Source organism: Ciconia boyciana, chromosome 8 (genome assembly GCF_034638445.1).
Source record: "Ciconia boyciana chromosome 8, ASM3463844v1, whole genome shotgun sequence".
In the NCBI taxonomy this organism is placed as follows: domain Eukaryota; kingdom Metazoa; phylum Chordata; class Aves; order Ciconiiformes; family Ciconiidae; genus Ciconia; species Ciconia boyciana.
In genome coordinates this window covers 14,797,753-14,812,792 of record NC_132941.1, presented here as the reverse complement: position 1 = coordinate 14,812,792, position 15,040 = coordinate 14,797,753, and the positions used below count along the sequence as shown (strand labels likewise).

The 15,040-nt window shown below is 38.2% G+C and overlaps 1 protein-coding gene across 9 annotated transcripts in view; it reads left to right on the top strand.

The window, feature by feature from the left end:
- WDR72 (WD repeat domain 72) overlaps positions 1–5,191 on the top strand; it is a 128,388-nt gene extending 123,197 nt beyond the window's left edge. For all 9 annotated transcript variants that reach the window (XM_072871241.1, XM_072871239.1, XM_072871238.1 and 6 more), the window contains one exon: positions 3,401–5,191. In XM_072871241.1, coding sequence (XP_072727342.1) covers positions 3,401–3,456 — 56 coding nt within the window. In that variant the 3' untranslated portion in view covers positions 3,457–5,191. The remainder of the gene's footprint in view (positions 1–3,400) is intronic.
- Positions 5,192–15,040: the final 9,849 nt, after the last annotated feature.

Here is a 15,040-nt window from a genome sequence, read left to right as displayed (position 1 = left end):
GAATTGCTCATATTGATCCGTGGACAGGCGTAAATGGCCAGGCGAATGTGAGGAGTAAAGGGGGTTGGGCAGTACTATAAAATGACCAGAGGTTATGGGTCGGAAATAAGCTCATAGCAAACACTTAGGTAAAGAGAAAGAAACAGTTTCATTTTGTTTCAGGATTTCGTTTTTGCACTTTATGCCATTGTCTTCTTTTACTATAGACTGAAAGAAACTTGTTAGTTACTTGTCATGTCAGATCTTTGGTGCTTGTCCTGACACAGCTGTCAGCCTTCCAGCTCTGTGCAGTTCAGGGACACACAACAAAGAGCTAGGAACATGAATTATTTATTGCTCCTTGTGCGGATGAAATTCTGTGATAAGAAATTAAGACACTTCTGACAGAAGTGCTTGTTTGAAAGGAAAGATTTGGTAACACAATACATTTACTTAAAACTTACCACTTACTTTTAGTAGCAAACATCGAAACAATGATATGACATTCAGTTGGCTATGATTTTCTCTAGTATTTCTCAGGTGCTTTAACTTTGAATCATATCTTGGAATTTGAGAGTGCCTGGGAGGTCAGCATTTGGTTTGGTGAAACCTGTGACTTTAGAATCTCTCTCACACATATGCAAAGTCTGGGCAAACTTCCAAACTTCATTTATAAGTTTTTATTAAGAAGTCTATGTATGTGTTTTGCAGAGTCTTTTGCGCTTCACTTACAATATGTTGTCATATGTGCAAAAATGATGTTGAGAAATATATTGATTGTATTATCTCTTCTGATGAGGAGAAGGTGAAAATATGACAATATACCTGCAAGGAATTCCAACTATTCCTAGAAAGGGTTCTTTATGACAACTTCTACCAGAATCAGGAAGGCTACAGAGCAGCCGTTAACAGACATACCTGTGCATGGTGTTTTCTAATGGTGAAAGGTGCAGTCTCTAACCTTGACATTAGACTGAGAGTTATTTTCAAAGTGATCTTAATTTTCCAAAATCACATAGATCTTATTCTGCTTATTTTACTTCCACATTTTCTGTGTGTCTGCACATGTTCTCACTGCCCTGTTTGTGGGCTTCCAGCAGTTGTAGAAAAAGGCATATACTCAGATGAATAGCAGGAATCCATTTGACTACCCAAGACACCAATCTGAGATTTACCTGTGATTTCTTGTGTTCAGTGTGTGATCTGAACTACTCTCAGATAGGTAATGAAACCCCTCAACCTGCACTTTTCTCTTGGATAATTCACAGCAAACACTTTCCACATGTGATGGACACAGGTAAATATCAGACTACAGTTTCTTGTCTAAGTGAAATGGATTTTAGTTGCTCCCTTCATGTGCCTGCAAGCTGCCATTATCTGTGATAGTGGCTCATGTCTGTTTTAGCCCACACACAGAGGAGATGCTGGGCTCCTCTCCCAGATGCCTAATAGTAGGTTTATCACTGCCATTTTTCCCCACATGCTGAGGACTACTTCTGTTTGACATGCAAAGCCTTGGCTTTTCAAACTTGTCTCTGCTCTGGCCTTGAACATAATAATCAGATAAGAATTACAACAGCTTTTTGTAGAACTTGACTTTTAGTCATATCAACCCCCTGTAAAGAATTCACCTTCCCTTAGAGAGCTTCTTTAATATAAATGAATATTCCCAGCCGTGTTTTCCATTTTATCAGACAAATTTTCCACATTTAGAGAAACTGAGAAAAAGGCTGAAACTGAGTGAACATGGATGTATAAGTTAGACTTCTAGGTCTGAGCTATTCACCCAAGTTTTCTTGTACAAACAATGGTGGAAAATTCACACCTCCAGAGGGCATATCATCTTGTCCAAAGGGAGTTCCTTGAGATGGGTTTTAAGGGGATTGAAAATGCTCTGAATTTTGTCAGTCAAAATCTAAGAGGAACGTAGCAGGACCTGGCACAGCTTGAGGTGTCTTAGCTTTCATATGTGGTGCAATGCCACTAAGGAGAGTTCTGCAAGTATATGAGAAAAAGGCTCTCTTATGAGAAAAAGGAATGGATTTGGGCTGAAGTCACGAGAAACAACGTAGGCATGCATGCCCCTTGCCTCTTATTTCCCCCAACAGAAATATTGTAGTGGACTAGGCAATAGACTATTGCCACCTATATGGCTGTTGATCAGTACGCAGGCAGAATGTAGAAGTAAATATTCAGTAAATTTCCAAGTATGAAGCACCATACAAAAGCACGATTTTCTTTTTCTGTATTCTCATCGTCATGAAAAGTAGGTAGCAGTAAATGAGGACTGATTCAGGAATGGAGTGCTGTAGGTTGTTGATGGTGATGATGCATGAAGCAGGAAGAGGATGCAATGTAGGGGCAGCCCACTGATCACAGGCACTGATAGCCCATACTGCTCAGCGACTGTGTGTAAGGTGGTAGTGCCTAGGAATTATTCCAGAAAGATTTTCTGGAATTTCCAATTAGGCACAGATGAATCCATAAGAATTTCACTGCCATAGAGGTAGTGTCACATCCTATCAGCATTCTGGGTTACTAGTATCATGACTCATAGGTTTTGGTTTGGTTTTTTTTTAAATAGTAAATCAAACTATAAAAACCAGAAGACTACATAGTGGACATCAAGAAAATGTGTATCTCTCTGTCTGTCTGTGTCATAGACCCAGAAAGATGATAGATAATGTGATAAATATACAAGATATCCATTAGACTGGGAAAAAATAGTGTGTGCTTCTTTCTTGATGTTCATGTACTCACGAAAGGTGTTGTATCTGTTTAAGCAGTGTTTCTAATACAAGTAATATTTAAAATTCAGGTTGCAAATATTACCATCCATCAAATAAGAAGAAATCGTGAACCTAAAAACTGATGATTGAGAGTGCTTTTCTGTGGAATTCTAATAAGCCATGACAGAATTAAAATATAATGCCTTATTCGTGTAACTTCCTATTACTTCTGTTTACAGCTATTGTAGGATTAGTTCTGCTGAAAGGAAATATATATAATTTGAAAATTGTATTTGCAGAGGAAACATGAACAATTGATTAATTTAAAACAGAAATTATCTTTCTGCTGATCCACTGGAATGTTTTGCTTTAAAACAAAGAAAGAAGAAGAAGGAGAAGGCTGTTCAGGAGAAAAGTTTTGAGGAATGCCATACCTTCTCTTGAGCTGTTTTGGGTTCCATATTGCTTCTTGTAGTGTAGCAATTACAACATAAAAAGTCTTCTGGAGGTAGATTTGTGCTATTTTTTAACACTAGCATGTTGGTGCTGAAAGTTTTCATTCCATTACAAAAATTACAGAGTTTATTACTCTATAAAAAGATTGTAAAATAACTTATTTTTTAAAAACAAAATCTTGCCTATTACCTCAAACTGTAAAACCACTAAGCCAGATGAATACATTTCTTTTCCAGATGACATGAAGCCACATCCCTGGATATCTAAAGTGTGCTCCTGTAAGGTGTGTTAATAAACCCTGCTTAGCAGAAAGAATTAGAAGATGCACAAGAACGGCCAAGAACTAGGACATATGTGGCATGGGCATGAAATGGCTTGTTGTCTTTATTATTGTATACCCTTAACATTTGCAGAAGAAATACCTTCCATCAGATCAGCTTCTTTTTGCTGATTTACTGACTTTGATTCACACTTCCATCACTAATAGATTTACATTTATTCAATTAAATTTAGATAGTTCTAACATAGAAAATATCAACTCTTTATTTTTAGATGTTCTTCACTAGTTTAAGTAGTGATCCCAAACCTTACAACTTTGATTGACCATAAAACATTTGCATCAATTTTAATATTCTTTTACATACACCAGATTTAAATTTTTCTCTCTCCTTGCTTCTGACTTTTATTACCAATAACATTTTAACTCTGAGCAAAACTAAATGCATTTGAAATAATTAGAAAATCTGTTTGCATTTAAAGGAAAATGCACCACTTGAATTAAACATAGAATATTTAGAAACAACTAAAATATAAATAATGTTGTGTGCACAGGACAGCATGGGAAATTGATTATAAATCTGGTCATGTCTAGGATGTAAATTTTCCTTTTCTATAAATACTGCCATCACCATCATCTGTGGAAATGTCGTACCAATATGAAGTGGGAGAAGTCCATTGGAGTCCTCTTCTGAAATGATACACTTCATTGAATTTCTGTTTGTGCTCATTGGAAAAAGCAACTATACAATTTTGTCTTTTGAAAAATATATCATTATGTTTGGGGAATATTTGCAGCTTATTAGACTCATTGATCACCTAACGTTCTGGGGGATTTATGCTGGTTTGACAAAGAATGGCCACTCAGAGCAGAAGCTCACCTTATGTATTGCCAATAGTCGGAGTGCTAATGAAGTCACAGGGACCTGAGGATGTGCTTTTCTGGATCTGTATCTTAAGGCGGAAATCATGGTCTGATGTCACCCTTCCTAATCGTCACATGAGCTGTAAGCTGCCTTAACTAGGAGAGTGAAGATTTCTTCAGTGTGGAAAGATTTGCTGGCAATGAATAAGAGATTCTTACTTGTGGGGAAATGTCGTGGGTGCAGGAGTAACAAAGCCAGGTTTCTGTTGCCATACTATGGCTTGAATGTGGTTAAACATGAAACAGACATGAAACCTTTCTTCTGCTTTTTTATATCCCATGAGTCCATATCTCTAAGTGCAGTGTATGGCAGCGAGGTCTTCAGAAACACTGAGTGGAAGTGCCTTCTGAGAAGCAGTATTTCAGTCTTTATGCAGCTACAGAACATGTCATTAAAACAGGCTGCAATCTAGAGAAGATAAAGGTATTTAATGTTTTTCTGTAACTGTACATACCATGCAGAAAAAAAATGACATCTTTTAACAGAAAAGTCACCGGTTTTTACACATTTGGTATTTTTCAGAAACAACTTTCCATATTCTTAGAAGGCATTTTCCTATGTAAAACATATCTTTTGTTTATATAAGCTTGTATTTGAATTATGGTGACTAAACAATCTGGATGTTGAGTGTTATGGCTTCATTCTTTCACTTATTGTGCTGGATGTCTGGAATATTTTCATTGACTTATTTATACTTGTACAACACAACTGAGAGCAGAACATGTCTTCAGCTGAAATATATCCTCTTTTATGGTTAAATCAGAGTTGCAAACATCAAGAAGGTAAAAATAAAATTGCAGATATAGCTACAGGAACTTAGTAACACTACAGGAACCTTGCAGACAGTAAAACAAATGGAAAATAAAGGATGGACCTTGCTATCTCCTTTGCCACACATCCTTGTCAACAGTCACCTCTAGTTTGCTGCAGTAGTCTTCCATTGGCATTGAAAGGTCCATTTCCCTTCACAACAAACATTACTGCTTTGCATCAGCACCTGCTCACTTGGGCCAGCTCTGTTCTTCGTGCCAGGGTAACAAATCTCCATAAAACTATTTCTTCTAGATATTTTAAAAACTGATGTGTTCAAAGAGGTGTCATAGCTCAAGGAATTGGCATTGTCTGTAACACCCAGTACTGCTGTAGTAGCAATTACATTTGTGCAACACAATATTTGATTGCTTGTCTTTAATTCTGCAAAGCAGTGCACATCAGCACACTGCCAATACAGACAGCCCTTTGGAATGGTTTGTGCAGTGATGATTGGTGTTTGGCACATGCTTATGCGTGCTTTGTGCTAATTATAATTACAGTATCAGTAAGGTAAGGCAGGAACTTTTTTTATTAGGTACATTTATTTCCCAGTAAAGCAAATGTATTTTCCATGTGGTCTGGATGTCTTTCAAACAACCAACTTTACAGTATATGCTCAAGATGAACTCTTGCTTAGAACAATCTTTTTGCATCAAAGTGACAATTTTAGAGCTATATACAAAAATACATATTAACCTCCTGCAATTGTTTCTTGTAAGCCATAACTGAAGAAACATTTCTATACTAATGCAGTCTGATGTAGCACTGTATTCATGCTTATGGAGACTGATTTTACAATGAAGTTGCAAGGTAATTAAGAATATATTTTTCTTTTCTGTTACACTAAGGAATCCTGTCAAAAGGAGTAATATGCTAATATTTTAGAGTAGTTGTCTAAATTTTAGATATGGGGTAAAAAATTCGTGAATACTTAAACTGCTTAAGGAGCAAGGTCTTTTTTTTTCTTTTTAATCCAGAAGTCACAGGGGCCAATAAACTGTATGGCTCAAGTTGTGGTTTCATAGTCAGTTTTAAGCAGTATTGGGACAGCCTGCTGCTAAACAGGGCGATTTCTCCCCACTCGAGCCCTGTGCGTCTATGTCTCCTCACTTACGTTTGCACTAGTGCTTGTATGACCAGGCCGTGTCAAGTCAAGCACTGGCCTCGGTGCAAAGAGCAGAGGAGGAACAAGCAAGCCAGGGCTGGAGGAAGGCAGAGATATCATGTAAGTGTGGGACAACCCACACATACATCAGCATTATCTCCACACGAAACTGGAGGTTTAGGGTGCTATATGCAGGGGTCTTTCCTGCAAATAGATTTGCAGCTTTCAAATCCTATAGGCATTTTTTTTACATTATGTGCATAATTCATTATATTATTAAAAAAAATTAAAAGTAAGTTACTGGTCCTTTAGTGTAAGCCCAGACCAAAACTCATTGACGTCTCTTTGATTTGTGGGATTTTGAGTTTTCCAAATGATTCATACTTGCTAAATGGTCACTGACCTAGATTCCTGCCTGGAAACATCCCTGAACTTTGAACTGTTCATTTATGGCTCCAAATCCAAACATTCTATTTTGAAATCTCTTGTGCTATTTACATATTTTAAATTTGATCATTGAAAACAACTGCTTCCATTTCTGGGTTGTATTTTGTTGAGCGATGCTCTTCCCCAATCCAGTGAAAGATGTTCTGAAAGCAAATTGGCATAGAACTTGAAACATAGATATGAGATTCGGTGTTTCTTTAAAAAAAGAGACATTTTAACAAAACCACTATATAACAGGGCTACAAGCTCCAGACAACACCAGAAATCTAGCAAAGGAAACGATTTTGCAAGTCTGACTGAGCTGAAGTGTTGAAGATTTGGAAAAGAATGGGACAGGTGCAATAAGCAGCATTACCTCTCTCCAGATTTTTACTCCTTTTGAAAGAGCATGTTCTCTGAAGGCAGACTAGGGCAGTGAGCTGGAGCACAAATCTCAGAGTTGTTGTGCCAATGCTGACTAGCTAGCAAGCATGCACATTCTTGATGGGGGATCTGCGAAGACAAAGTCCTGCTTCTCGCAATGGATATTTCTGCTGAATTTTGCAGGCCATTCTTCTTGCATGAGAAAAGGATGCAGAGGAATTTCAAGAGCTGGTTTTCCCCTTTTTCCTTCCTCATAGGATATGCAGTCTGAACTGCTAGGCAAAGCTCTTAGAATTATTGCTAGAGCTTGAGTTGGGTAACAATTTTGAATTCATAGATCCCCAAAGTGAAAATTCAGCAGTCTTATATTTGAAGAAGTAATACTGAACTTGGATGCAACATAAAATTCGCACAATAACACAGGATTGTCTTATTGGGGACCATGGGAAGTTTGTTTCTTGAATGACACCTGCTGGAAAGTCTAAAGCGTGTCCGAGAGCTGTGCTGCAGGACAGAGGCCTGTCACATGAAGACTACCTTCCCCGTCTTCCAGTGAATCTGAGTGTCCTGGATACAGTGTGATGGGTAAGTACAAGTGTAGCTGTCGAGGTGAAGCAGTGCAAGTTGCTAAACAATATTAAACATTATGAAACTTAACAAACATCTGCAGAGGTTTTTAGAGTGGACTGTGCATTTGATAAAATTGTTACACAGTACCAATTGAATTGCACTTATCTTTTTCTTTCATGTATTTCTAGAAACCTTAGCTTCAGAAGACAGAGTTTTGCAGCCTGAATTTACATTGTGTCTTGCAAACATAGGGATAAAGACTGTTTTTCGTCCTCTGGCAACACTCTCAATAAGATAGCTGTGAAAAATAGCATCGCTGGAGTAAGTAGTATATGTCGTTTCATTAAGTACATTACTCTCTCCGTTTTTACAGCATGTGGGAGATTTTCTTTTTTTTTTTTTTTTAAAGTATGTGAAAGCTTAATACTCAGCAGAAAAATATTAACAATATCCAGCACTAGAAAAATAATAATATTTTCCTTATTTATTCTCAAATTTTAGCTAAATAACATGTAAACATCTTGATAATAAGGGCCTGGGGAAATTGTACTTCAAACCATTTTGAATTTTCCACACAGAAACTCAGGGGAATACAAGATTCTGTTCAGTTTCAGAACTTTATTTTCTATAACCACACTGGCACAGACTTACAGCTCTGCCCAGTAAATGCAACATACATATTTTTGTTGTTTGTTTTGGTTTATAGTCTTCCTGCCATGTAGATGGCAGCAGCACTCAAGCCTTGAAATTCACTCCAGCTTTTTCTTGAGTTTATTCCGAAACACCATGTTTAAGAATATTATTGTCGAGAATGAACTGAAAGCATGATTACTTTAAAGATGAATCTCAGCTTAGTTATATATACCTTTAAAGAAGCCTGTAACTTTGTAATATCAGTGTTTAAAAGGCAATGTGTCATATCTGTATGAATATAGATGCCACTATTTGGTTTTTTTTTTTACATTATGACATATTTTCTATCTGTAAATTAAATTGCTAGTATTTTTTCTACTTCACTAGGTTTCAGGACACAGAGGGTGTTTCTGAAAGTTAAAAAATGTTAACATTTACTAGGATAATCCCCACATTTATTTCCTTGCAGAATGAGAAGCAGCTAGCAGGTGCTTGGGCAGGAAAGCTCTTGGCTGTGGGCATCCTTGTCGACGATACAAAGAGGAAGGACAGAGAAAGGTAGTGGGATACACAGTGTAGGATTTTGTGCTATGGGCTCTACTAATCATAGTGCTTTATAAAAAATACCGTGAATTATCCTGGAAAAAAAACATTTTAAAGGTCCTAATATCTTTAGCTTGGCATAGAATGGAATTGTTGGCACTCTGACATTTACTTTGGCTAAGAAATAGAGAGAGGTTTTGAAAGAGAAGCCACAAAACTGAGACCCAGAATCAAAGCTGTCTGGCAGCCTCAGTGTCTGCAGCATCAGCTGAAACCTCAGGGAGGCTTTGTGGGATCATCTCCAGGCCCTGGGAGATAAAAGCAGGTGTTACACACGTGACTGTGCACAGAGGAAAAAACTAGCACAAAAGAGCATAATGATGGTAGTTCCTTGAAGTAGGAAACACTGTTTAAATGCTGGAGGCAAATGGTAGTGTTTTAGTAAGCTGTCGTACGAAGCAGATCAGCACTAACTCCCTCAATGCTTGTTAACCAGTAGCAGCTGAAGTAACAGGGAGATTAAATATCCAATGGACAGCATTTCTCATTCCATAGGATCCTGCCTGGGGATGCATTTGGTGGAGGTTTAATCCACACTGAGCATGGAATCAGCTAAGGTAACTGGGAAAGTGGGCAGACTGTGGCACTTAACCATCCTCACCCAACTGCCACAGCTGCAGATTTGGACAGGTCTGTTCTAGCCTTGTGCGGAAGCTGGGAGAGAAACAGGAACCAAGATCCCTCTGATGCCCTTGTTATGTGGTATGAAGTAGAAACCCTTGGCCCAGTATATCATCCAGCCATTTGTAGTCAGGCAGACAGTCTTCAGAGGACAGAATTTCTCACTGGACGGTCCATTACAGCTTCAGGCTGCACTCAGTGGATGATCTGTGACCAAACAGGCTCCTCATGCCTAACGGGACTGTGACCAAAAAGCTGTTACAGATGTCGCGATACATGTCCTGGAGTGATAGCATTCCTCCTGCTTAACTAGTGCTTCAGGTAAAGGACTAACAAAGGGAAGGTATGAATTTGTGGCTGATAAAATTTGTGACAACAGTAAAAGTAGAATTAACAATGGTGAGAAAATAGCGGCAACAGGATACGCATCCCATCAAAACACTGGGATAGCCAGCTTTTGTCTCTCCTGCATACCGTTGAGTACGATGCTACAGCTGCTACATCGGACAGTGCTAATGGGAAGAGCAGTTCCCTTCTTAAATCTCTTCCAGATAAATACATGCCTAGAGCAAATATATTTTAACTGCTTATAGGGTATGTTTTGGAGATTTGGTGGCTTTTACTCTCCACTTCATAACATCCATTAAATCAATCTTAGATTCTATTCCAGTGAGCAGATATTTGTCAGAAAGCTGCTTCAAGGTCTCCCAAATCCACAAGGGGTTTTTTCTGATATTTTCAAAATGATGCTACTGCTTAAGTAATAAAAATACCTTTTCACCTTTCCTCTATCACACTGGTAGTACACTTAATGTAGTTACGGGAGAGTTCTGTGCCTTGCAACCAAAAATGCATTTAAATTCAAACAGAGTTCATATTAGTGCTGATCGTTCATGGCCTATAAAGAATACATATTTAAAAAGCTCTTGGAAACTTAAAACAACTTTCTGTGTGTTAGTATTTCGTCTGTGGAATGGAAATACTTGCAAGGCCCTACCTCGGAGAAGATTTGTAAGGATATAGTAAGGGCTGTGTGGGTGGTCACAGCATTTTGTAAGTAAAATGCACAACCAAAATTACGTAATAAAAAGCTTGATAGATTTTTGTTATCCCTGCCCAAACTTGTTAGGCTGAATCAACAAAACTACCTGAGCAATATGATATAGAAACTCTGAGAACTACCAAACACAGCTTTCCTTAGAGGTATTTTTGCAGAATCACCTTGGATTATAACTGCTCCTTAGGAACTTGAGATTTGCAGCAATAAGATTTCAAGCTTTTAAAGAAGTTGATGAACAATTTTAATGGATTGGATACTGAGAAAAACATCAGAGAAGACATCACAAGCAAAGACTCATTCCAGGCACTGTATCTTTTATTTGTTGCTTTAGTTATATGGAGTGACAGCCCAATGAATCACTGGGTGGTCTTTTGGTCTGACAATTTGGGTATTGTCCGAGCAATTAACAGACAGGCAGCCAGTTGCAGTGGCTAGTGATTAAATTAGAGGTTCTTTGGTGGTTTCCATAAAGTCTCTGGGAAGAGTTAGGTGGATCCACCATCTATCATATGATGAACACGTGTCTTGTTACGTTTACATGTTTATTCAACTAAATACTTAAGAATATTACATCACTTGAGAAGAGCTGATATTTGAAAGACATTTCATGCTTTTGGTTTCTGCTGTGCTAACCCTGTGCGTGAGGAGAATTTATGATACTGTTGGGATAAACCTTTAGCTTTAATTTTTTTTTTTTTTGGTAGATTTCAGAAATGTCTTTCCTCATGTCTTAAGTCACATCTCTGACTAACTGCATGAGTACTTCACCGGTTTCATTCTAGATTTTTTATTAAAAGTTGCCTTCTCTGTTACTTAAGTCCTTTAAGCAGATATTATTGGTGTTAACTTTTTGCTTAGCCCACGAAATATGTAGCACCCTGTGTTACTCCACTTTTTTACAATGCCTAAATCTATAGATGCTCGTCTGTGTTTCTGCTATTTGGCTGTTTCTTTTCTTCCTCGTGTGTGGGACATATCTATCACACTCTTCCCAGAATTTTGAGTTTTTTCTTCCTCCCATGATAGGCAGTGGTTAAAATTCCACAGGGAGAGAGCAAGGGAAAAGCAGCAATAAGGAAAAATAAAAAGAAGTAAACCCTATTAGCAAGAGTAAATATACTAGCATGGCCAAATTATGATCACACTGACCTCCAAGCTGCACTCTGATCTTTTGTGGTAATTCTGAACAGAGCTGCTGAAGGTAGATGTAAATGTCAATACTCTAGGAAGACTGGGAATTTCTGGGAATTTGCATAGGATACATATAGCCATAGCCACAATCCTGCAGGTGTTAAGTACAGTACCCAGTGCACTGAGCTCACATGTGGCATTCTTGAAAGGGGGATGGGACTATAAAATGAACGTCAGCAACATTAAATTTTCTTAAGCATTTAGCCCTTTTTCCTGGGGGTAATCTTTCTGGATTAGCCAGGAAAGTGCCCTTGTTGGCTAGCAGGGAGGGGAGGAGGTAGTTCTGTATATTTTAATGCTTTTACAGCTTCTGTACTAAAAGACACTGGGAATAAGAGGGAAGCTTGCATGGCTTCCTTAGAGATAGATTCAGCTCCCTTGCACACAAAGGTTTTGCCAAGGTTTTGCCAAATGAATCCCCACAGTAGATTACTCCTATTTTCTTATCCAGTATTCAGTCCTGGACCACATCTTCCAGCAGCTTTTATTCAGCCAAAGCTGCTTCCAGAAGGGCTCAGGGGCACCACTTGGTCAGCAGCAATCAGTGGGTTAATACAGCCTGGCTTCTGCCTCTCTCAGATGTTCAGGAGAAGATAATGAGGCAGGGATAGAGCCTGCAGGTTAATGAGATACCCCAACTGGAAGGCAGAAATCTGAGAGGAGAGACTTGGGAAGCAGAAGAGGAAGGGGGAATATGAGGGTCTTTACAGTCAGGTGTTACTCAGTTGAGAGAATTGCTGGGGCAGGATTGTTTTCCAGTATTATAAAGACCATTTGATTTGTTAGAGCATAGCTGAAATTACTCACCTACCTGGCAACAATAGTCTGCCTTTTACACTCCTATTAAAATCAATGCTGGACTACATTTGGAACTTTGTTACGCTAAAAAAAAGTGCCCCCCCCTCTGCGAACCCGAAACAAAACACCAAAATCCAAAGGCACTCATGTTAGGATAAACAGTGGAATCTAACAAATTCTAACTAGTGCTTGGGTAAGCATTGTTAGAAATATCCGTCATGCATTTGAACAAAATCTATTAGTAAGATGAATGAGTAGAACTTAGACAAATACGGAGAGGTAATACAGTAAAACAAGTGGCCCTATTACAGGAAGCTGTTGTATTATGCTGTTTTGAATATCATCATGAAAGCAGCTTACCTTTTTGCTGAATCTTTTCAATAATCCTGGCTGTAAATGATGCAGCCATGTAAATAACTCTGGCAGTTGCCCTTTGACCATATAATATGAAAAATAGCTAGTTCTCCATAATTGCATTGTCAAAAAATTCCTCCTACTTATCAGTATGCGACCTCCTGTTACAGACAAGCAGAATACAGAACAATCTACACAGTGTGCAGTGTTCAAGCTGCTATTCTTACTGTTATTATCAGCAATGACCATTATCTCTAAATGTTCAACAGTAAATCCAGAGGAATAAATGGAAACATTTCTCCTAAGTGGTGTATAACAATACCTGACATTTATATAGCACCTTTCATCTGTAAGAATCCCAAAGTGCTTTACAAAGTCTGCTGGGATCACTTCTCCCACCACTGAAATGTAGCTATCTCTATGGTGAAATTCAACTTCTATTCCACACCAATGCCATTGCACAACAGTGTTTTTGAAAAAAGTGACAACTAAATGAAATGCATTGAACTGTTCTTGTGAAAGCTATCACAGGATCCTCAGTGACAGCCAGTGGTTAGAGCTTTGGTTTGGCATCTAGAACAAAAACCAGCAGATACTTCATTCTCCTCTGCCCTCATACACTTCTTTCTTAGCAAACACACTCCTATTCTCTTTCTGTTCTTCTCAGAGCACTGTGCTCACGGTGAGAAGAGCAGCTGCAAATACACTGACAGTGCCTGGGTTTGACTTTGCTTATCTTACCTTTTACCAGTTGAAATACTACTAATGGATGAAGTTCTACTAATGAAATCACACTAGTAAGCCTGGGTGCCTGGAGTTATCCTTAGAAAGTAAGTAATAATGAAAATAGAATGCTTAAAAGTTTATAGGAAAAAAATGGGCATAACTAATCCACGATTATGCTTCTCTGACAACTTTGGTCTGTTTGAGCCCAACTCTGTGAAATTAAGTACTAATCTGTTTTTGCTTATGAGGTATTTATATTCTTTTTCACAGTCTTAGTACTATATCTGTGTATTTAGATGAGCAGGTATGCCAGAGCCCTCACTGTAAGGTGACTGTAGAAACAGATGCTGTATCTGTACTGGTAAATTAGAGTAAGGGAACATTCTCGGGTATGGGTACTCATATGTATTGATAAAATGATGGAACAATTTCCATGTTCTTGATCTACAACAACTAATACACTCCTGATGATCATACCTGCTAGGAAGTGTTTGAACATGTCCACGCTCTTCTGTAGAGTAAAAGAGTTTTTCACTCAACCTTTCTTTCACATCTTCCTCTAGCAGTTGGCTTTATTGCCATAAAATAGTGCTAGGCACATTTAATTTGCTCTTACAGATATATATACAAAGGGTATGTACACAATAATAGAGTGTATGTTAAGTGTAATATTTGTGCATTCCTGGATGTGACAAAAGTTAGTATAAAAGTGGATTGAATCCTTTTCAAGAGAAACACATGGTATGCTGTATGAGTCATCTTGAAAGTGTTCTACCAATATTAATCAAATCATGGAGCTGAAAATACATGTTCTTACTAGAGTTTCCTATTACATTTTCATCTCGTAGAAGGATGGGAGCAAGCCCAGGCAGGAGATCTGAACCCTGCTGAATTTTGGAGAGCTTAGCTCTTGCTGCTGATACAGATTTGATCCCTCCAACTCAGGTTTATGTCTGTAATCTGTCACTTTAAAAAATCAAGGTCCCATATGGGTTCATTCCACTGCAGTGTTACTACTTTATCTTATATTTCATCTCCTCTATGGTCTTGGCTGTTCTTTGGCAGAATGTGAGTTCCTTCTTTTAAGCCTGGGGAAACATTGGACATATGTCACCACTGAGCTACACAGTGTGGGGGGAAATTAGCTAAGTAGAGAGAACCATTTCACCACTGAGAGTATGGTGGTCTCGGCTCTTCCACAGCTACAGACGAGGAAGAGAATCAAAAGTGTTGTTTCAGAAGTTACTGACCTTTCTAAATCAAGCTGTTATATTTCTTTAATAGAACAAATGCAGATAAACCAATTCATATAAGTTCTCATTCTGTACATAAATGTAGACAAAATATAAGTACTGTATTTGATAGGACACACTGCATAACTTGATAAAGG